Source organism: Sphaeramia orbicularis, chromosome 14, assembly GCF_902148855.1.
Source record: "Sphaeramia orbicularis chromosome 14, fSphaOr1.1, whole genome shotgun sequence".
Classification (NCBI taxonomy): Eukaryota; Metazoa; Chordata; class Actinopteri; order Kurtiformes; family Apogonidae; genus Sphaeramia; species Sphaeramia orbicularis.
In genome coordinates, this window is record NC_043970.1 from 54,546,885 (window position 1) to 54,568,357 (window position 21,473).

Consider the following 21,473-nt stretch of genomic DNA (forward strand, 5'->3'; position numbering starts at 1 on the left):
CTAAAGGAACTTTAAGGGAACTCTAAAGGAACTTTAAGGGAACTCTAAGGGAACTTTACTGGTCTGGTCCACTTCAGATCAGACTGAACTGAACTAGAATCAGTCTGACAGCTCTGCTGTAAATATTTCTAGTGGACATTTCACTTGTTTCTAAAATGTCCCACCTGTTTCTCTTTGCTAAATTCTCACTAACATTAATGTTACTATTTGATAAAACTGTACAAGTTCCATCCCAAAACAGGAGGGTGAGCACACATTCCACAGACGACTGCTGTCCCTGGAACGGTAAAGGCAGAACAGAGGAACAAATGTGACTGCACGCCCACATTCTAACTTCACATTTCTTTGTTTTATTACAAACAAATAAAGTACAAATGCTCAGACAATTTAATTGCTTTTCACTGTTGGAAAAAAATGGTACATCATAGAAAAATAAGTGTACAGTGGTCAAGAAAATGGACCCATTTCACATGTTCAGCATTTCATTTTTCTACAAACTGTAACTAAGTCCACATACACACAGCTCTACATAAACTGTAAGGGTTTATTTACAGTGTGTTCAAACGGACAGACTTCAGAAGTACAGTGTGTTCTGCAGTACCTGACCGACTCCCTACAAACACGTCCCATCACACGTTCACCGACCAAACGTCGATACGATCTGAAGGCAGAAGACGGGCTGGCCAGTTACGTTTGACAAATCTACTGGAACCAGTTGGACCAGTTCTGTTGAAGTAAACGTTCACATTTAGGGCTGGGAGAAAATATATATATGTCACAATATTTCATTTCACGATACTGTATTGATATTAAAAAGTACTGTATTGATATTTTTAGGTATTTATTCAAATGCAGATATGGTGGTGGAGGTTCATTTTTGTTTTTCTTTATTGTTTATATCTTATCTATTATTATTTAACACTGTTCTATTAAATAATGGTTATTTGGATCATCCTAAAAGCACTTTTCATGTCTGAGGCAGATGGGAGTTCTTTTGTTGGGATTGAACTAAAATAATGTTCTGATGTTGAGAAGTGTGTGAAGTTTTAATAATATTCTGCCTGTTATTTAATGTTTTGTGTATTTGTAGATCCACTGTGATCTGTAAGTTGTGATTCACACGTATAAATGATCAACTTAGGCAGAATATTATAAACATTGCACATATTTTACTAAGGAATTTGCAGGTTGTTCATATTTGTTCATGTTATGTTGAAGTACAATTCATAGATAGGGGTGTAAGAAAATCTCGGTTCTGCAATATATCGCAATATTTCATTTCACAATAAGTAAAAGTACTGTATGGATATTTTTAAGTATTTATCCAAATGCAGATATTGTGGAGGTTCATTATTGTTTTTCTGTATTGTTTATATTTTATTTATTCTTATTTAACACTGTTTTATTAAATAGTGTTGGTTCCTTTGTTTGGATTGAACTTAAATCTTGTTCTGATGTTAGTTGTGAACTAATAGAATCTGAACATTTGAACAGGATCTGAAACTGGAATGTCTGTGAAACACAATTTCAGTTTGAACACAGTTTGAACATTTTATGATAGAACATTAGATCCTGTTGGGATCAAATACAAATATGTGTTTAGTATTTGTGCAGATTTCTGCTGGAATTCAATTCTTCTAGGGAAAAAATCTTTTAAAAAAGAAACAAAACAAATAAAAAACTGCCTTTTAACAGTATCATGACATATCATGACATATCGTATTGTGATCCTAGTATTGTGATTTGTATTGTATCACCAGATTCTTGCTGATACACAGCCCTAATCACACTGGAGTATAAGTCCAGGTCAGAACTCCACTGTAAAGCAGGACCCATTCTAAAATGTCCAACTGTGTCATTTCTTCCTCCTTTGTCGTACGTTAACATGTTTGGTTCTGGAAAACTCCAACAGTGCGGCCCTCTGGACTGTGAACAGCTGTTCAGTGCTCAGCAGCTTCAGTCCAGTGTCTTCAGTCTGAGGTGTTGGTCTCAGGTCTACAGTCCGTGAAGAGTAGAGCTGATGATGTCCATGAAGGTGGCCTCCACGCAGTAACACAGCTGCACGTCGGGGTCGGCTCCTCCCATTTCCTCCGCCGTCCTCTGGGGTAGAGTCAGCTTAGAGGAGCCTCCTCCTGGAACCGCCGCCTCCTGGGGCTTTTCCTTCAAGTACTGCAGGCCTGCACGGACACATTTGAGGAAACAGGCCGCTCAGTCATCTACCGCACAGGTGTCAAACTCAGTTCAGTTCAGTTCCACATGCAGCTTAATCTGATCTGCAGTGGGCCGGACCAGTCAAATAATAAAAATAAAAGCATAAGAACTGATAAATAATGTCAACTCTAAAGTTTTCTCTGGTTTTGAGCAAAAAAAGTCCAATTCTGGCATGAAAATGTTTACATCTACGAACTGTATTTGAACACAACATGAACAAATATGAACAACCTGAAAATTCTGAAGAAAAATAAGTGCAATGTTTACAATATTACGCCTTAGTTTTATCATTTATACATGTGTCACAACTTACAGATCACAGTGGATCTACAAATACACAAAACATTTAGTAACAGGCAGAATATTGGTACAATTCCACAGACTTCTAATTTAGACATTTCAGGTTGTTCATATTTGTTCAGGTTTTTCACATTTTTTGTAAAAAGGCTAGTCTGTAAATGTCAACATTTTTGTGTAATTTAACTTTTTGTTTGTTTTTTTTTTTTACACTAAAGCCAAGAAAAAAGTTTGCAGTTTTCATTATTTATAGTTTATTCTGATAGTATTTTACTGGTTCTGACCCACTTTAGATTGAATCAACCTAAAATGATTTGAACATCCTTGATTGTTCATATCTTCAGTGTAATTTCTGCATTTCACAAAGTCACCCCAGGGCCAGATTGGACCCTTTGGTGGGCCAGTTTTGGCCCCTGGGCCGTATGTTTGACACCTGTGATCTACCGGCTTCATTCGCACTCAGCTGCCAAAGGTATTTATCCACCTTGTACAAGCTTTATTCATTGTAATGTAGTTGTACTTAAAGTAATGTGTGCAGCTGCGACGTGTAGTAAAATATAAACACTGGATCAGGACCCAGTTCAACCACGTGGATCAGGGACAAGTAGTTTCAGGAGACTCCCACATGTGCTGCAGCAGGGGTCTCATTTTCATGTTCTTTCAGGTTCCACATTCAGCCCGATTTGATCTGCAGTGGGCCGGACCAGTCAAATAAGAACAGAATAACCTATAAATAATGACAACTCCAAATTTTTGTCTTTGTTTTAATGCGAAAAACCCCATTAAATTATGAAAATACTTACTTTTATAAACTATCCAGACAAAAAAGATGTGAATAACCTGAAAAAACTGAAATTTCTTAAGAAAAATAAGTGCAATTTTAACAATACTCTGCCTCAACTTATCATTTCTACAGGTGCATTATGGATCAGATCTACAAAGACACTGGTGTTGGTCCGTCAGTCTCGATGACGACCTCGACTTCAGTTTTTGTGGGTGCTGGAGTGGCTTCTCAGCCCTATTTTTGCCCTGAAATATCTGCCACAAATAGGGATGTAGTGATATGACAATTTCATATCACAGTTATTGTGACAAAAGTTATCATGGTTATCATTATTATCACGGTATTGTTGAAATTGTGCTCAAAATGTCAAAAAGTACTGATACACACACTGAAATAATTTAACCCAGTTGTATTTAAAATAAATAAATAAATACATAAATACATAAATAAAATAATAGGCACAATGTCCCTTCTGTTGCAGAAACATTCCAATATTAACCCTTAGTGGTCTGAGTCTATTCTGTCTGTTTTTCAGTCCTTTTGATTTGGCCTTTATATACTATAGAAACAAATGTTTACTATACCCATGTTTGGATCTGTTTTTTCAGCACAACTTCATCTATATCATCTGTCTATTATTTTTTCACATTAACCTACTATAAAAACACAAAAGGACAAAAAACACAAAAAATATATAAAATCCAATTTGAAAAATGTATATAATTTATTGCATAAATAACACAGATGTTTAACGAACCTTTTCACAGACTTTAAAAGTGAATATTGGTTCCAAATATTAGGTATAGAAAATTAAAATTGTAATAAATTAAACTATACTCAAATATTTGACATAAAAGCAGATCTGTACATAGGTGTTTTCTCCAAAAAAGTGCAGTAATCAAACACAGTTATCATGAGAATTAGAATTTAAACGGTAATACTAACCATCTGTGATTTTACCGTCGTTTATTGTTATACTGGTAATTGTTACATCCCTAGCCACAAAGACACTAAACACTGAGGAACAGGCAGAAAAGAGTTCAAATTGTGCTTAATTTTCTTTAGACATTTCAGGTTGTTCACATTTGTTCAGGTTATTCCCATTTTATTGTTACAGGATAGTTTGTAAATGTAAATATTTTCATAGTTTAATGTTATTTTTTGCAAAAAACAAAGACAAAAATTAGAAGTTGTCATTATTTATAGGTATAATGTAATATTTTTTTCACATCAAATCAAGAAGAAAATCTGCAGTCATTCTTTTGTGTGGGTTCTTCTGCTGTTATTATTTGACTGTAGATCAGATTGGTCTGGATGTGGAACCGACACTAAAATGAGTTCCACAGCCTGGACTGTGGAATTTATGCACTTTGCAAATTCATCCCATGGGTTGGACTGGAACCTTTGGTGGGACACATTTGGCCCTCGGGCCGCATGTTTGACCCCCCTGTGCTATAGTGTTATTATTCACATGGTTCATCATTGTCACTGTGCTGCTGACCTTGTAACTGGGTGGCTGTAAGTCATGTTGGTTTAAAAACAGAGCAACAAACACGGCCTTTGACCTGCACTAGGTTCACACGGCAGGTCTTGATGCTCAATTCCAATTTTTTGCTGAAATCTGATTTTTTTTTGCGCGGTCGTTCACATATTAATTTAAATGTGATGCTGTCAGACTCATGCGTGAACAGTCTACTGTCCTGGAGGGACATCACTCACATCATACTGTGTTTACAGAGGTCAGTGTGGACCTCGACGGGTCCCGCCTCCTCCAGTGCAGAACTGTGACGTCTGTGTCATTTCAGTGACATAAAAGTTGGATGAAATGTGGCATGTAGTCACATTGCAAAACATCAGACATGAATCTGATTTAGGACTATGTATGACAGTGACCTGGGTCTGATTTGAAACACATCTGATTTGTGCTGTCCAGATGGTCATCATAAAAAAAACAAAAGAACAATCAGATGTGTGTAGGGTCGTTAGAAAATATCAGTTCTGCAATATATCGTGATATTTCATTTCACAATACTGTATCGATATTAAAAAGTACTGTATTGATATTTTTAGGTATTTGTTCAAATGCAGATATTGTGGAGGTTCTTTTTTTTCTGTATTGTTTATATCTTTATTTATTATTATTTAACACTGTTTCATTAAATAATGGTTATTTGAATCATCCTAAAAGCACTTTTTTCTGTCTGAGGAAGATGTTGGTTCCTTTGTTGGGATTGAACTCAAATCCTGTTCTGATGTTAGTTGTGAACTAATAGAATCTGAACATTTGAACAGGATCTGAAACTGGAATGTCTGTACAACACAATTTCAGTTTGAACACAGTTTGAACATTTTGCGATATAACATTAGATCCTGCTGGGATCAAATAAAAATGGGTTTAGTGTTTGTGCAGATTTCTGCTGGAATTCAATTCTTCCAGGAAATAATCATTTAAAAAAAGAAACAAACAAAAAATTGCATTTTTAATTGTATCATGATATATCGTGATATATCGTATCGTGATCCTAGTATTGTCATTTGTATCGTATCGCCAGATTATTGCCGATACCCAGCCCTGGATGTGTGTCACATATGGGAAAAAGTCAGATCTGGGTCAGTTTGAGCTGCAGTGTGAACATAGATTTAGATTCAGTGTACTTACGGGTGATGAGAGGGTCAATGTCCCTGGCTTTGGTGGCGACGTCAGACGCACACACCTGTCCTACTTGCACTAACAGAGCTGCGACGTCGTCGTATAGCGGCGGGAAGGCCTGGCAGAACGCCACCAGGCACGGCAGAGTGGGCATGAAGAAGGCGAACCGCTTTGCATGCGTCAACACTGCAAATAAGAACAAACAGGCTCCTACAGTTCACTGAAGACATGGGAAAAAGAAAGAAAAGCAGCATCTTTTAGGCTGGAACACAATGTACACTCGTGTCAGGGAGGGAGAAGCGCTGCACTAACAGCCAAAGGCCAGACGATGGCAGCCAAATATAGAGCAAAAAAATGAGGACGTGGTGAAACTCCAGCTGAAATGTGAATACACGCTCCTCTGAAGGGAATCTGCTGGGAACAGATGTTATTTAAATAAAAAGTCGATAAAAACAAATGAGTGAGCAACAAAATGTTAAGATACTGCGTGTCTACAGGGATCAGGGAATTTAATGCTTTTATGTTCTTTCCAGACAATATTTAAGACTGACTACTGGACGCATCTTTTTCAAGCATTGGAGGAAAATCTAAAGGTAGGAGGCGTCGATGTGGGTTTGTTCAGAGGTCGCGTTCATGCAAGAATATGTGTATTAAAGTGAATTATACTCATTTACACTGACTCACTTAGTTGAATGCATTAAAAGACGAATAAATGAAATTGGATCAAAATGATTAAGACGATTAAAATGTCACAGCTTGAAATGTAAGACTGTTAACTCTTCAACACATGATGAATCAAACACTGTGATTAGACCTGATGGAATAATAAAGTAATAATACTTTATGGACTATTCATACCACTACTTAACCACTGTTACTTATCTAAACACTATGAATAAATCAGTTATTTTATTGTGTATTATAACCAAAGACATAAAACCTTTTTGCACTGTCGCAGGTGAAGTTTCTCTGGTGTGAAATGACACATCTCAGCTCATTTCAAGTCAGATGATTGAGTCACATGACCTAGAGCAGGAGTGTCAAACTCATGTTAGTTCAGTTCCACATTCAGCTACATTTGATCTGCAGTGGACTGAACCAGTAAAATAATAACATAATATAGAAATAATGTCAACTCCAAACTTTTCTCTCTGTTTTAGAGCGAAAAAAATACATTTAGATTACGAAAACTTTTACATCTACAAATTATCCTTTCAAAAGATGTGAATAACATGAACAAACTGAAAAAATCAGTGTAATTTTAACACTATTCTGCCTCAGTTTATCATTTACACATGTACATTAGAACTTACAGATCCCAGTGGATCTACAAACACACAAAACATTTAATAACAGGCAGAATATTGATAAAATTATACTTACTTCTCTTAAGACATTTCAGGTTGTTCATATTTGTTCGGGTTATTCACATTTTTTACAAAATTATACATTGTTTCAGTATAAATACATGAAAATAGTTACATTTGCAAAGAGAAAAATTTGGAGTTGTCATTATTGATAGGTTATTATGATAGTATTTTACTGAATCCTGCCCACTGGAGACTGAATTGGTCTGAATGTGGAACCTGAACTAAAAGGATCGTTCATATCTTCAGTGTAATTTTTGCATTTCACAAATTCATCCCGAGGGCTGGACTGGACCCTTTGGCGGGCCGGATTTGGCCCCCGGGCCACATGTTTGACACCTGTGACCTAGAGTTTGCGCTCTTAAGTATTTATCGGCTGTAGTTCATTTGTTGCCACAAAGTGCAGCCTTACTATCACCGGTTTCTCCAGTAAACCTTGCCTCCATATTGAGTTTTTCTGTGCTTATTAGGGGTGATACCAACTCCTCTAAACAACAGAACTGCTCCAGGAATTCTACAAGTTTTTGTCATTTTAATAAATTCTAGAAACGCAGCTCTCACTACTCCATTTTATATTGTCAGACGCTACAAATTACATCCCAATACAAAAAAAGCCTGAGAAGCAACAGACTTAAAGTAACAGAAAGTTGTTACTATTCACAGAACACATTGTCTCATTTTGTCAGGTCTGAAGTAGCAGGTTTCAGAACAGTTCAGTCAATATGAAAATTTGGTCTGAACCGATTCCAAAACCTATAGAGCGCAGGTGTCAAACATGTGTCCCGGGGGCCAAAGGGTCCAATCTGGCCCCTAGGATGAATTTGTGAAATACAAAAATTACACTAAAGATATTAATAATCAAGGATATTGAAATCATTTTTGGTCATTTCAATCTAAAGTGGATCAGACCAGTAAAACATTATCATAATAACCTATAAATAAGGAAAACTGCAAATTTTCCTCTTTGTTTTAGTATAAAAAAGTAAAATTAGAAAAAAAGTTACATTTACAGACTATCCTTTTACAAAAAATCTGAATAACCTGAACAAATATGAAAAATGTGAAATGTCTTAAGAGAAGTATGTGGAATTTTTAACAATATTCTGCCTGTTACTAAATCTTTAAGCTGTGATGCACATGTATAAATGATCAACTTAAGTGTAAAATTGTTAACATTGCACTTTTTTTCTTCAGAATTTCAGGTTGTTCATTTTTGTTCATGTTATGTTCAACTACGGTTGGTAGGTGTAAACATTTTCATCATGGAATTTGACTTTTTTCACTCAAAAACATCGAGAAAACTTTGGAGTTGACATTATTTATCAGTTCTTATCTTATTATTTATATCATTTTACTGGTCAGGCCCACTTTAGATCAGATTAGACTGAATGTGGAACTGAACTGAAATGAGTTTGACAGCTCTGCTATAGACTAATGAACGTCCCTGGGGAGATCATCTGTATGCATCTATTCATTGAATTCTAGAGTTCCTTAAGCTGCTCACTGACCTGTGAGAAGCGTTCCCATGACGCTGATCGCCAGACGGGCCACGCTGAGCGACTTGGGCAGTGCATACTGGGTACAAAGGTAAGACAGCAACTGGATAGCAAAGATCTGTACAAAAAAGAAGAAGAAAAAAAATCAGCACAGCAACAGATTTATTTATTTTTTAACTTACTAATTTAAGGAAATTTGCAAACACTTTGCTGAGAGGACCCAATAGAGCTGCTTCCAAAAAAAGGGTTTAAGAGGCTCTGGCAAAAGCCCAAAGCAACCCGAGCATTTAAAGCCAGAAAAAGAGAAGAGCAGGGAGGAGAGGGGAGGCTGGGAGGCCTCACCTGCTTTTCCAGCTGGGGCTGCGCCAGAAGCTCTGGGATGAAGTCCAGACAGATATGGATGGAGGGGATGCCTGCCACGGTTAGAGGCAGCAGAGCCTGAGGGTAACCCTGACAGAGAGAACACAAGCACAAAGACGAAGACAACTAATATAAAACTCATGAGAAGAAACCGAAGCATCACAGACTCATAAAGCACATGCAGGCAGTAGGGATGGAACCATATGAAAATTTCATATCACCGTTATTGTGATCCAAAATTATCACGGTTATCATTATTATCGCGTTATTGTTGAAATTGTGCTCAAAATGTTCAAAAAGTACTGATACACAGACTGAAAGAATTTAACCGAGTTGAATTAAAAAAAAAAAAAAAAAAAAAAAAAAAATTAAATAATCATCCCAATGTACCTTCTGTGTCAGAAACATTCAAATATTAACCCTTAGTGGTCTGAGCCTATTTTGTCCGTTTTTCAGTCCTTTTGATTTGGCCTTTATATACTATAGAAACAAATGTGTACTATACCCATGTTTGGGATCTGTTTTTTTTGAGAACAACTTCATCTATATCATCTGCCTATTATTTTTTCTCTTTAACCTACTATAAAAACATAAAAGGACAGAAAACACAAAAAAATGTCAAATCTGATTTGAAAAATGTATATAATTTATTGCATAAATAACACACAGATGTTTAATGAACCTTTTCAAAGACTTTAAAAGTGAATATTGGTTCCAAATATTAGGTATATACAATCAAAATTGTAGTAAATAAAAACTATACACAAATATTTGACATAAAAGTATAGATTTACATAGGGTTTTTCCCCCTAAACATGCGGTAATCAAACACGGTTATCATGATAATTAGAATTTAAATGGTAATAATAACCGTCTGCAATTTTACCGTTGTTTATTGTTGTACCAGTAATCGTTACATCCCTAGTAGGTAGTTTAACTAAGCATCATTTCATGTGTTATGGATGCAGATACAGCACTGTAGTGGCTACAGCCTGGCAGTGTGGACCAGGTGGATTAACGTGACAGAGGACGGATGGGTTTGATGAAGTCCACCATATGGCCGTCCTCCACGTCTGGGACTGCTGGAGTCACTTAGCACTAATACCACAGCAAAGCACTGACTAATGGGGTCAGCATGACTTGGCTACTGTTGAAAAGCTGATTTAAGACGGTATTTTCACTGTTCTTCAAGAAGGCAAACCCTAAGATGGAAAAAAGAACACTGAGCGATGCAGAAAGGATCACCAAGGACCAATTAAAGCAGCAGACTCAGGAACACCACGGTCCACTGTGGGTCTGAATCTGGTCCTGCCACTGTAATCCCAGATTCACTCCAGGCAAATTTAAGACTAAATTACAATAACTGGCCTCAGATCAGTTTTGTTTTCAGCGCAAATGTTCAGTAACTTTCTCCTTCATCTGTCTAATATTATTTATTCGAATAGATTTTAGATACTAGATCACAGGTGTCAAACATGCGGCCCGCAAAAATTACACTGAAGATATATACAATCAAGGATGTTAAAATCATTTTAGGTCATTTCAATCTAAAAATGATCAGACCAGTAAAATACTATCATAATAACCGAAAAATAATGAAAACTGTAAATTTTTCTCTTTGTTTTAGTGTAAAAAAAAAGGTTACATTACACAAGAATATTTACCTTTACAGACAAGCCTTTTACAAAAAACTGTGAATATCTAAACTGTCTGAAGAGAAGTATGTGGAATTTTAATAATATTCTCCCTGTTATTTAATGTTTTGTGTATTTGTAGATCCACTGTGATCTCTAAGTTGTGATTCACATGTATAAATGATAAACTAAGGTGGTTGTTCATATTTCAGGTTGTTCATATTTGTTCATGTTATGTTCGAGTACAGTTCATAGATGTAAACATTTTCATTACGGAATTTTAATTTTCTCACTCAAAAGTTATTATTATCCTATTATTTATATTATTTTACTGGTCCGGCCCACTTTAGATGATATCAGGCTGCATGTGGAACTGAACTAAAATAAGTTTGACACCCCTACACTAGAAGTTTCCTTCAGTCTTAAAAGTCCATTTTGTGTTAATGTGCTGAGATGGTTTCAACTTTTCTCATTACTCTTGTAAATTCTACACTGAGCTGAAGCTGTGAACATTCATTCTACAAAGTGAAAGTCAAAGATTAAAAAGAAGGAACATGAAAAACTCTGATTCTGTGGAGTTTTAAGTTTGCTCGTACAGCCCATAAACCCCCAGACAGTGAGCGGTCTGATGTAATATCTAAATATGAAACATTTTCACTTTGCTTCTTTTTTTTCCTTTTGAGTCTCACCTGAAAATGGACCAGTTTGGCGATGTTGGGGTCAGCGATGAACATCTGGTGGAGGAGACAGCAGATGAGACACTGCACCTCCCTCAGGTCACTCAGCAGGCCTCCCTCTGGCTCCGTGTCCTCCGGGGACCCCTTGGCTCCGGGCCCCAGGGTTCCCTGTTTGGATTTCCCTGGCACCGGGTCCCTGATGCTCTTCAACAGGCTCTCGGAGTTGGCCCCCAGCTGCTGCTCCTCAGTGGTTGGCAGACACACCTCCAGGAGGATCTGGACCGCAGCGCTGTCCTGTGATTAAACGGAAATGAGCGTTCAGTCTGGCGTCACTTCAAGGGTCGACTCATTCACATTCTCTGTTATTTTCACACTGTATCACAGCAGATTTAATGAACAAACCCTGGGATGAAAGATGAGATTAAGATAGAAATGAGATGAGATTAGAAACGGTACAGAACGTGGGGCAGTCTGTTCTCACCTGTGCAGCCAGGAGGGCGTTTTTCAGCTCCTCTCGTGTGACTTCAGGTGTGTCCGGCTGACCCTGAATCCCCAGGTTTGACACCGTCTGGTTCTGCCGGTCAAAGTCCGCTGTCTCCTTTAGGTGGCAATGTAGGTAGGCTTTGGACGCCAGCAGGTAACCGTTCAGCATGTGAAGGACAATGTCCATTAAAGGAGGACACCTGAGGAAAACAATCAAACCAATTTAAACCTTCCTCAAAACATTAACATCAGTAATCAGCACAATAATTAAATCTAAAAACGGTAGAAATTGGATTTTTCAGTGGCTTCATCACCTGTAAACCCTCTGGTCGCAGCGTAGAACTATGAGAGGGTCGACCATCAGGTCATTCTGGGTGTACTTCTGCTGTCTGAGCAGCTTGGCTGAAGGTTGGAGAGCGTTCACCGTCATCACCCACAACCTGCATCACAAACACATGAGCAGGTAAATCAGTGTTTTTCAACCTTGGGCTCAGGACCCCATGTGAGGTCGCCTGGAATTCAAATGGGGGTCGCCTGAATTTTCTAGTAATTGATAAAAAAAATGTTAACAATTACTATATTATTACTAAAAATATATGGTGAGTTGAGAGAGACAATCACAATCCATAAAAGACATGACAAACTGTGGTTGTGAAACTGCAGCACTGTGGTTCTGTTTCTGTGTCAGATGTTCACTGTGGTCAGTTTCAGATGCTGCAGCTCTTTCACAATTCATAGTTTCAGTTCTTGTTTGTTCAGTATTAATTGTCCTCCTTGTAAATCACAGCTGGACTGACTGGACAGATCCTGACCAAGGAAAATTAAATTCTCCCTTTGTGCAGTAATCTACACCTGGATTTACTGCCTCTGTCCACAGTAATATACATTATATAGACTAAATGTGTCTAAAATTAATGTTTATTTGTAACATAGTATAGCAAACTATTACATGATCAAAACCAAATTAATTTTAGCAAGAAAATATCTCAGTTTTGAATGTCTGGGGTCGCCAGAAATTTGTGATGTTAAAATGGGGTCACAAGCTAAAAAAGGTTGGAACCACTGAGGTAGATGCTTTTTAATTACACAAATGGTTTCACAAACTGGGCAAACCACAGGACAAAACATAGCCTGTATAAATAACTAAAGGTTGTTTTAGACATTAATGATTAACAAAACCAAGAAGTTGAAACACTTCTCTGGAACCATCTTTTTTCCCCTAAATTGATTTATTCTATTTGTAATAAAATATTTAAGCTCGCAGTTTAGGGGGTTTCAATGACTTAAATAATTTAGTTTCTTACAGATTAGCCTGTGGCTCTGTTTCACCCTCAATCTCTCTTAACAAGTCAATGTTCAATTATAAACAGCAGGATGCTCTTGATGCTCCGAGCCGTTCTGCAGCTTCCACAGTGACATCAATCAGTGGATTTGTGTGATTTTGACACTGCTGCCCTCCTCCTAGACTCACCACAGTCTCTGCAACATTCAATACTACGAGGGAAAGGAGGAGGGAGGGGCAACAACCCCTTCTATCTCCCTCATGGAGCGTCTCCCTCAGCCTTCCAGCCCTGAGCTGCTCTTGTTACAGACCTTCTCTCAGATCGATAGGATGTCTGCTCAGAGCTTTGGTAACTGTGCTCCTGTGGGCCCCGGGGCACAGTGAGGGTCACCCTCTCATGTCCACACAGTTCAGGCAGCCTGACAGAGTTGCCAGGCTCGATAGCTCAGATCTATTCACACAATAATCATTGAGCGAGGAGCCTGCGGTTAAGGGCAACAACAGTGATCCACAGAGCTTCCTTTAATCCATTTACTGGGTCTCACAGCAGCTTTACAACGCCGGAAGAGAGACAACACCAAGTCAAGTGCTACTGTTGACCTTTGTACCAAAAAGGCACACGATTATCAAGTTAACCAGCAAAACGGGAATACAACTGATTCTGCACATTCAGATGATTGCTTTTCAATGGGTCCTGCAGCACATTATAAAACATATCCAACATGCAATTAGATGAACCAGTTGTTATTTGAATAGTAGACTGAATTTAAGTCCTACCACCAAAATGAAGTTATTTTCAAAAACACAACGACAACCTGAGATGGAATCTAAACCATGAACACAAGGGATGGAAATTACCCAGTAGAGAATTGAAATTCCAAGCTGCACAAAACAAATTGCATTTTCCAGTTACAGTAAAGTATTACTTCCAAAAGTATTCAGTGGATTTATCATCTGAGTAATCTGGGACACACAACATCCAGTCTATTTTAGGGAACTGGTCCCAGGAGAGAACTGGATCTAAACAGTCCAATCTATCAGTATCACATCACCTCTTTTTATTAGCAGCATGTTTTACTGACAGTTGAATAACCATCTGCACACTTAGTCACATTCATGCCTTTTTGTTATTGATTCAACAGACCAAGATAAAAAAAAAAAATAAAAAAAAAAAAAGATTCTGACACTAAAACTTGGATCAGTGTATCTACAGGTTTGAGGAAGCCAAATTTATGACTTTAAGACATTTTTCTCACTGTCTTTGGTCAAATTTCAGACCTTCCATTCACATAAATGACAGTCCAACAGCCTCATAGTTATTGTGTTGAACCAGTCTGAACCATCTTTCATTCCAGTAATGTTACATTTCAGTTTGTCCATGACTCATTTGTGCTACTGACATTGAAGCTGCTAAAGCTCATACATGAACTCCTCCACCCATGAATGACTGTCGGAGGCTCCACTCATTCCCATCTCCGTTAGGATCAAATGATCAACATTAATTACACACTGGACTAATTCTGCACAAAGCAAATATACCACTATCATTTATTATGTCTGTGGGATTTTTAAGACCATTGAGTGTCAGATTTAAGGATTAATTATCAATTTTAAGGATAATTAAGAACTTAATTTAGGAAAATCACATTTAAGACCTTTTAAAGAACGTGGACACACTGTGTTTTCCACAGAGAACATTGATCAGGAATCAATACAAGAACTGACAAAAATCAGCCCAAAAATCAGAATCAGTGGGGTCATCTGTATCTGAATCCAGCCTCTGTCAGATTCTGGGCTCCTTCGTGTACCTGCGGGGCATCACAGTGTTGAGGCCCATCCAAAGCTTGTTGAGGGTCTGCAGGATGCGGCGAGGCACGGCGGGCTCCAACAGCAGCGCAGTGCTGGATGTCAGGGCCTCGGCGTAAGGGATGAGGTCGGCCGGGGAAAGCAGCGTTAAGTGCTCCAGGATCCGCATCAGCCTGGGACTGCTAGAGGGTAACTTCTGGAACGCTGTGGAGAATAGACGGATAAATAAATCACAGCCCTGTGCCACAGAAACAGACGACAAACTACAATGTAACTGAGAAACTGAATAAATTAAATGTGATTTAAAGAGAAGTTCCTGAGTGACAGAATGTTGTCCATCTAAAAACACCATCAAAATGAAACAGGCCTCTGTTCTGAAGCTGAAACCCGTGTAACCTCCAGAACCAAACCAATCTGTGGATAGAGTATATCTAAAAAGCAGCTGCGCACATTAACCTGCACAGAGGTAACAAAAGCCTTTATCTGTTTTTTATCAAGCATCTGTACAAACGAGGAGCCAATTGCAACATAATCCTTTAAACCCCAAAGGATTAGGCACCGAGATAAGATTTCAGTCGGAGGGTTTCACCTGTAAGTGTCAAATAAAATATCAGATATCTTTTTCCTATCAAATCCTCTTCATGGTACTGGTTACACTAAATCTCACTTAGACCAGTCCAGCCTCCACATAACTTTTCTTTTCCATACAAACCTGTTTATTTTACTTTCATCTGCAGCACCATTTGATACTTTCACAAATATATAATGCCGTGTTTCCACTACGTGGTACCGACTCGACTCGACTCGGCCTTTTTGCGTTTCCATTATGAAAAAGGACCTGGAATCTGGTACCTGGTACTAGTTTTTGGTATCATCTTCGCCGAAGTTCCAGGACTGGGGACCAGTTACTAAAACGTAACGTGTAAACACTGCAGACCACTGATTGGTCAAAAAGTTGTCTCTGTGACCCGCCATTTTACAAAAACCAGATGCAGAAGTTTACAGTAAATATAGCGGTAGGTTAATCCACATGATGACAGCCTGTAAAACTACACCATTAAGTCAGGCGATTCAGTCTTTGGTGGCCTATGTAAAAATTCAGCATGAGTTTGATGAGACAACACACAACGAGCGAGTTTATCAGCAGCTCTGAGCAGACGACAAGGAAGTAACGCGCCACATCGCTATGACGACCAGGTACTGTAAAGTCGGTAGTATCCAGTAATGGAAACGGTCTCCAGGAAAAGGACCTGGTACCTGAGTTGAGTCGAGCCGAGTCAAATTGGTTCCGCATAGTGGAAATGCGGCATAATACAGGATGTCCCTAAACTCTGGGTACATTGGCAAAAATGCATATTTTCAAGAAATAACATTTTCAACAACATTTTATTCAACTGGAATATTAACAAATAACATCATCAATATGATTTCCATCATTTTAGGTAACTGGTCCCAGTAGAGAGCTGGATCTAAACCATTCAATCCATCAGTATAATATCAACTCCTTTAATCAACAGCATGTTTTACTGACAGTTGAATAAGCATCTGCGCACTTTGTCACATTCATGCCTTTTCTCTACTGATTCAACAGACCAAGAAAAAAAAAAAAGGTTCTAATACTAAAACTTAGATCAGGGTACTTTTAGTAGCTTGCAAAAAAGCTATTACAAGGAACTGGGGAAAGACAGAACCACCAACAAAGGACCGATGGATCACAATTATTGAAGGAATATATGCAATGGAAAAAATAACTCACAAACTGCAACTACGAGAAGCACAAATGGACAAAAAAATGGGATAAATGGACTGATTACAGAACCCAGAATGGTGGAAGGACTGAATAATGGGAATGTAGTGTTGTGTAGTGGATCCAAGCAAGGTTTGTTTGTTTGTTTTTTGGTGACTATGTGTTTCTAAAATTTCAATAAAAACTTAAGTGAAAAAACAAACAAACCTTGGATCAGATTATCTACAGGTTTGATAAAGACAAACTTACGCCTTTAAGACATTTTTCGTATTGAAATATTTACAAACAACATCTTCAATACGATTTCCATCATTTGTGACACAAAGGCTGATGTGCTTTGCAAACTGGTATGCTAAAGGAGATGTACTCAACGAAAATCACAGATGGAACACACCTGATTGAACGCATAAAGAGTGAATGTGCTAAAATTGACGGCAGTATGGAGTTATTGCATCGACTTCACACAAAGCGCATTGACACTTGCAACACAAATGATGGAAATCATACTGAAGATGTTATTTGTTAATATTACAATTGCATAAAATATTGTTGAAAATTTTGTTTTTTGAAAATATGCATTATTGCCCATGGGTCCAGACTTTGGGGACACCCTGTACTAGTCAAATTTCTGGAGATCTTTCTGGTGTTTTTTACATGAACAGATCTATTGGACAGTAATGATTTTCATAAAGGCCTACTATTTCTTATTTTACCGGGTTGTTTCGTGTCGCTCTCACCTTGATGAAGCTGACTCTGAGTGTATCTGCAGGTGTTGCTGGGTAGCATCATCTTCCTGAGCAGCGGCAGAGTACCGGTCACTTCCTCCTCACAAACCCAGTCCTCCACCAGACACAGATGGGGGTAGTTGGTGGCAAGTAGCCTCAGCAGAGCAGAATGCAGTCCTGGAAAAAGAGAAGGGTTATTTAGAAGGTCATTATCACCACTGAAAAAAACAAAAAACAAAACAAAAAACAAAAACTAGCTGTGATTTGGGAAAAAAATTTAAAAAAGAAAGGAGTCTTATGAACAAAACTGTAAGTGTATGTTTACAAGGCTAACTAAAAGTAAAATTCTAGCAGAGATGTCTTTAGTTTCTATCTTTGTTCATTTATTTACCACATAAGCCAAGTATTTTGAGTTAATATGAAATCTATCTTCCAAATTTTTCGTTGTTTTATGCAGCAGATGGCAATCACATCATGCATCTGTGTTGCAAATTTGTCCGTATGGCATCATGGCAGCAAAAGTTGGGAGGAAGTGCCAGAGTCCCATTTGTGATTACTTTGAAAACCCACATATTACCCAAAAAGACCAAAACTAACATTGAAACTACTAAAAAATACACTAAAACTAAGTATTCAGAAAACACTAAACTAGCAAAGCTGCTTTAAAATCTAATTAAAACTTAACAGAAACCAAATGTGAGCTTCCCGTCTCACCTCCCAGTTCCTGCTGCAGACCCTGGGCCTGAGTTACCAGGTACTTAATGGGAATCTGGTCCATCAGAGCTGCAGAGTACGACTTCGGTTTCTTCTGCATCAGAGCTACAAAAGACAGAAACAATGGTGAGACGAACAAAGAAACTGCAAGAGGCATAACATAAAAGCAGGAGAACAAGGCAGAAGAGCATAAGTGTTTTATTTGGCAGTGTAAGGACATAAGAGCCGCTGGGCCGATGCGTTCGAGGAGCGGAGGTGATTTTTCATTGACGTGGGTTGATTACCACTGCTGATGTGCTTCATTACTCCTTCCTTGGCGGCTGCAGGAGCACTTGGGTAAACAGAGCAATTAAAGAGATGGGCATAAAGGCTCACATAAATCTGGCCTAATGAAGGGCAAGAGGAGAGCTCGTCATGGGAGAGAATAAACACTGACTAGGCTAACTGCTAATGCTCAATCTAACCTACAGCTGTCCTAGTTAGCTTAGCTCCCGCAGCCATTGGACTTGGCTTTTTGTCAGCTCTCCATTTATTCACGATGGAGCCGCCAACAAAAGGACAAATAACTGCACATATACAGTCAGAGCGTCTCCTATACTTAACAGAGGACAAGAGTCACCTCATTCAACAGAGAAGATGACAATGAATGCACTTTAGCCAAGCAGAAAAAAGGCATTAAGGCGGAATCACAACAGCAGGCCGTGAAGCCAAGGATGCTTATTGTCTGGCGTCTACTTACCTAATTGTTTTGTGCTCGCCAGCAGGTTCTCCTCGTAGGACAGGATGTAGTAAAGAATAAGAAGCTGGGTGGTGATGGAGTAGCGCTGTCGTCCTCCTCGACTGGCTTCTCCTTGCTAAAACAAAGAAAAACCAATAAACACGGCTAAAGGTCAGGGACATCAGTTCAGCAGCAATGACACAACCTGGAACACTGTAATTATACGAATACAATAATAAGACTGTGTTGAAACATGCATCAACTTAAGATGTATTGACATAACAGCTTCTGTAGACAAAACATTACCCAAAAAACTGCCTGTTACATTCAAACAAACATTTCCAATGATGTTTTAATAATTTACAGGCTGATCAGTGCCGTTTTATCCTGTATGTTGAGCCAACGTCAACATTTAACTTTACATTTTGACTGTTACAGTAAAGTTTCATCATATAACGAGAATATGCGTCACTTAACACAATGTAAAGGTTTTGAAGACAAATGAAGCTTTGTATTTATTTGAGCTGTTATTATGAGAGTTAACAGTGGTGGCTCTGACATGATGTGATACTTTTGGCAAATAAATAAATACATCAGTCATTTCATTTAATTTCAGTTGTTCAAGTACTTCTCCTCTAAAATTATGATGTTGCACGTCATCAAAGTGAATCGGTGTTTTGAAGTTGTGACCTGCTCATTAATTACTGCTTTACATCCCGTGGAGAAAAAAATATAAACACACAGGTCTTCAAGCAAAAAAAAAAAAATTGTGAAACTGTACCAAATTTGGTCACTATCAAAGTCCAATTAAGTCAAAAGTGTTGTTGGATATAGTTTTAAGACATAGTCTTGGGTCAAAATATAAAATTCTATGAATTAAAGAAAGACTGGGTTTGTCTCTGAGCTAACAGTAGTTTAGAATACAGTCACTGTTCAGATGTATTCTATTATTAAACATATACATCTATTCTATAAATCTGTCAATATAAATACACACCAACCTTTGTATATGTATTAATATTTTATCATACGTACTGAAAACATCAGATCATCCCTCTGTTTACCAGTTTACCTCAAAGTATCTAAAATTTAGCACATTTTACCTCTGAAACAGATCATTTATAAAATACTGTAGACCAGTTTATATCAGAGGGAGACTTCTTCAAAGAAGCAACTGATTTGACCTAAACTGAAAATATACATTATACACTATATGGACAAAAGTATGTGGATATGTTGAATTCAGGTGTTTCTTTTCTAACAGGGGTCTGGGATACAAAACAATAACGACAAATGTCATAATATAGTTTTACATTGGGATAAATATCACTGCATTGGTTAGTTTGGTTTAAATTGTTATCTTTTCTTCCAACATGCCTCAGAGATGGTTTTTACTTTATTTCTCTCAACATTGATTTTTTTTTTTTAATCAATAACTATGATTTTAAATGTTCTCCCTCTAAATTTCAAAAATGTTTTTCGTGCTCTGACAGTAAATAATAATTTTCTACCACAACTAACCTTCTACTTTCTTCACATCTCACTTAGAAAGAAAAATCTCACATTAAACTTTAAGAAAACATTGATGTTTCTATGTCAAATCAGCATGAACAGGACATCTTACAGCTGTAGACATGATGTGTCCCAATATTTTTCTCCATGTAGTTCATAAACAATATTTCAAAGACAACAATTTAAACCAAATTAACCAATGCATTGATATTTATCCCAATATAAAACTATATTATATGACATTAGCCATTATTGTTTTGTATCCCAGACCCCTGTTAGAAAAGAAACACTCTGAATTCAATGTGTCCACATACTTTTTTCCACATAGTGTATACGCTCAGAATAAAATCATCACTGGTCCACAACAGAATGAATTTACTGTTAAAGAGTGATTTCAGGTTATTTTTGTACCCACCCCTGCGGAGTTCTGGAAGACATTGAGGATCTCCTGCTCCGTTATGGGCTGGTTGGTGGCCTCGGGGTTGGCCTTGGATGCTGGAGTGAGGATGGAGTTGATGTAAGCGTCGATAAGTGGGATCAGCTGGGTGTGAATGGGGGTGGTGGTCTCACAGAGCTGCCGATAAATCCAGTCCTACAGAATGACAACAGGAACCAAGAGGCAGGGGTCAGTTTTTAACCCCACAGACAGAGGATATTCATCTGGTGGTGACCATGATGCACCGGGTGGATGTGAATACCTTAATGGACACTTTGTGCTTGGTGAAGGCTCGGCTTCGGAGCAGCTGGTAGATGCAGTGGATCGGCAGGAATCCGCTGATGTTCGCACTCAAGTTGTTGGTCACTGCGACTCTCACTGCATGGGCTGTGACCACCTACAGCAGCAGAAACAACACACATCATTAACAGTAGAATAATCAGGGTTTAGAACAGAACAGAACAGAACAGAATAGAATTTATTTTGCCATTTGCAGATACATCGCAGTATAGGTACATTGGAATTCTTGTGCGTTTCCCTGAGTCACAGAATCCAAAGAAAAATGACATGAACA

The 21,473-nt window shown here is 38.0% G+C and overlaps 1 protein-coding gene across 7 annotated transcripts in view; it reads right to left on the reverse strand.

The window, feature by feature from the left end:
• Nucleotides 1–331: 331 nt before the first annotated feature.
• Nucleotides 332–21,473, reverse strand: part of ints2 (integrator complex subunit 2) — a 51,792-nt gene continuing 30,650 nt past the window's right edge. For 3 of the 7 annotated variants that reach the window (XM_030154391.1, XM_030154393.1, XM_030154390.1), the window contains exons 14-26: nucleotides 21,162–21,296; nucleotides 20,879–21,055; nucleotides 18,973–19,087; nucleotides 18,234–18,338; nucleotides 17,532–17,696; nucleotides 15,050–15,251; nucleotides 12,274–12,399; nucleotides 11,958–12,159; nucleotides 11,489–11,770; nucleotides 9,148–9,255; nucleotides 8,818–8,923; nucleotides 5,952–6,128; nucleotides 1,681–2,177 (exon numbers count right to left, since the gene is read on the reverse strand). In XM_030154391.1, the coding sequence (XP_030010251.1) occupies nucleotides 1,996–2,177; nucleotides 5,952–6,128; nucleotides 8,818–8,923; nucleotides 9,148–9,255; nucleotides 11,489–11,770; nucleotides 11,958–12,159; nucleotides 12,274–12,399; nucleotides 15,050–15,251; nucleotides 17,532–17,696; nucleotides 18,234–18,338; nucleotides 18,973–19,087; nucleotides 20,879–21,055; nucleotides 21,162–21,296 (2,082 nt within the window). In that variant the 3' untranslated portion in view covers nucleotides 1,681–1,995. Of the gene's footprint in view, nucleotides 727–1,680; nucleotides 2,178–5,951; nucleotides 6,129–8,817; nucleotides 8,924–9,147; nucleotides 9,256–11,488; nucleotides 11,771–11,957; nucleotides 12,160–12,273; nucleotides 12,400–15,049; nucleotides 15,252–17,531; nucleotides 17,697–18,233; nucleotides 18,339–18,972; nucleotides 19,088–20,878; nucleotides 21,056–21,161; nucleotides 21,297–21,473 lie in introns of those variants that run through there. The other 4 variants (XM_030154388.1, XM_030154389.1, XM_030154387.1 and 1 more) reach the window with 2 other exon arrangements.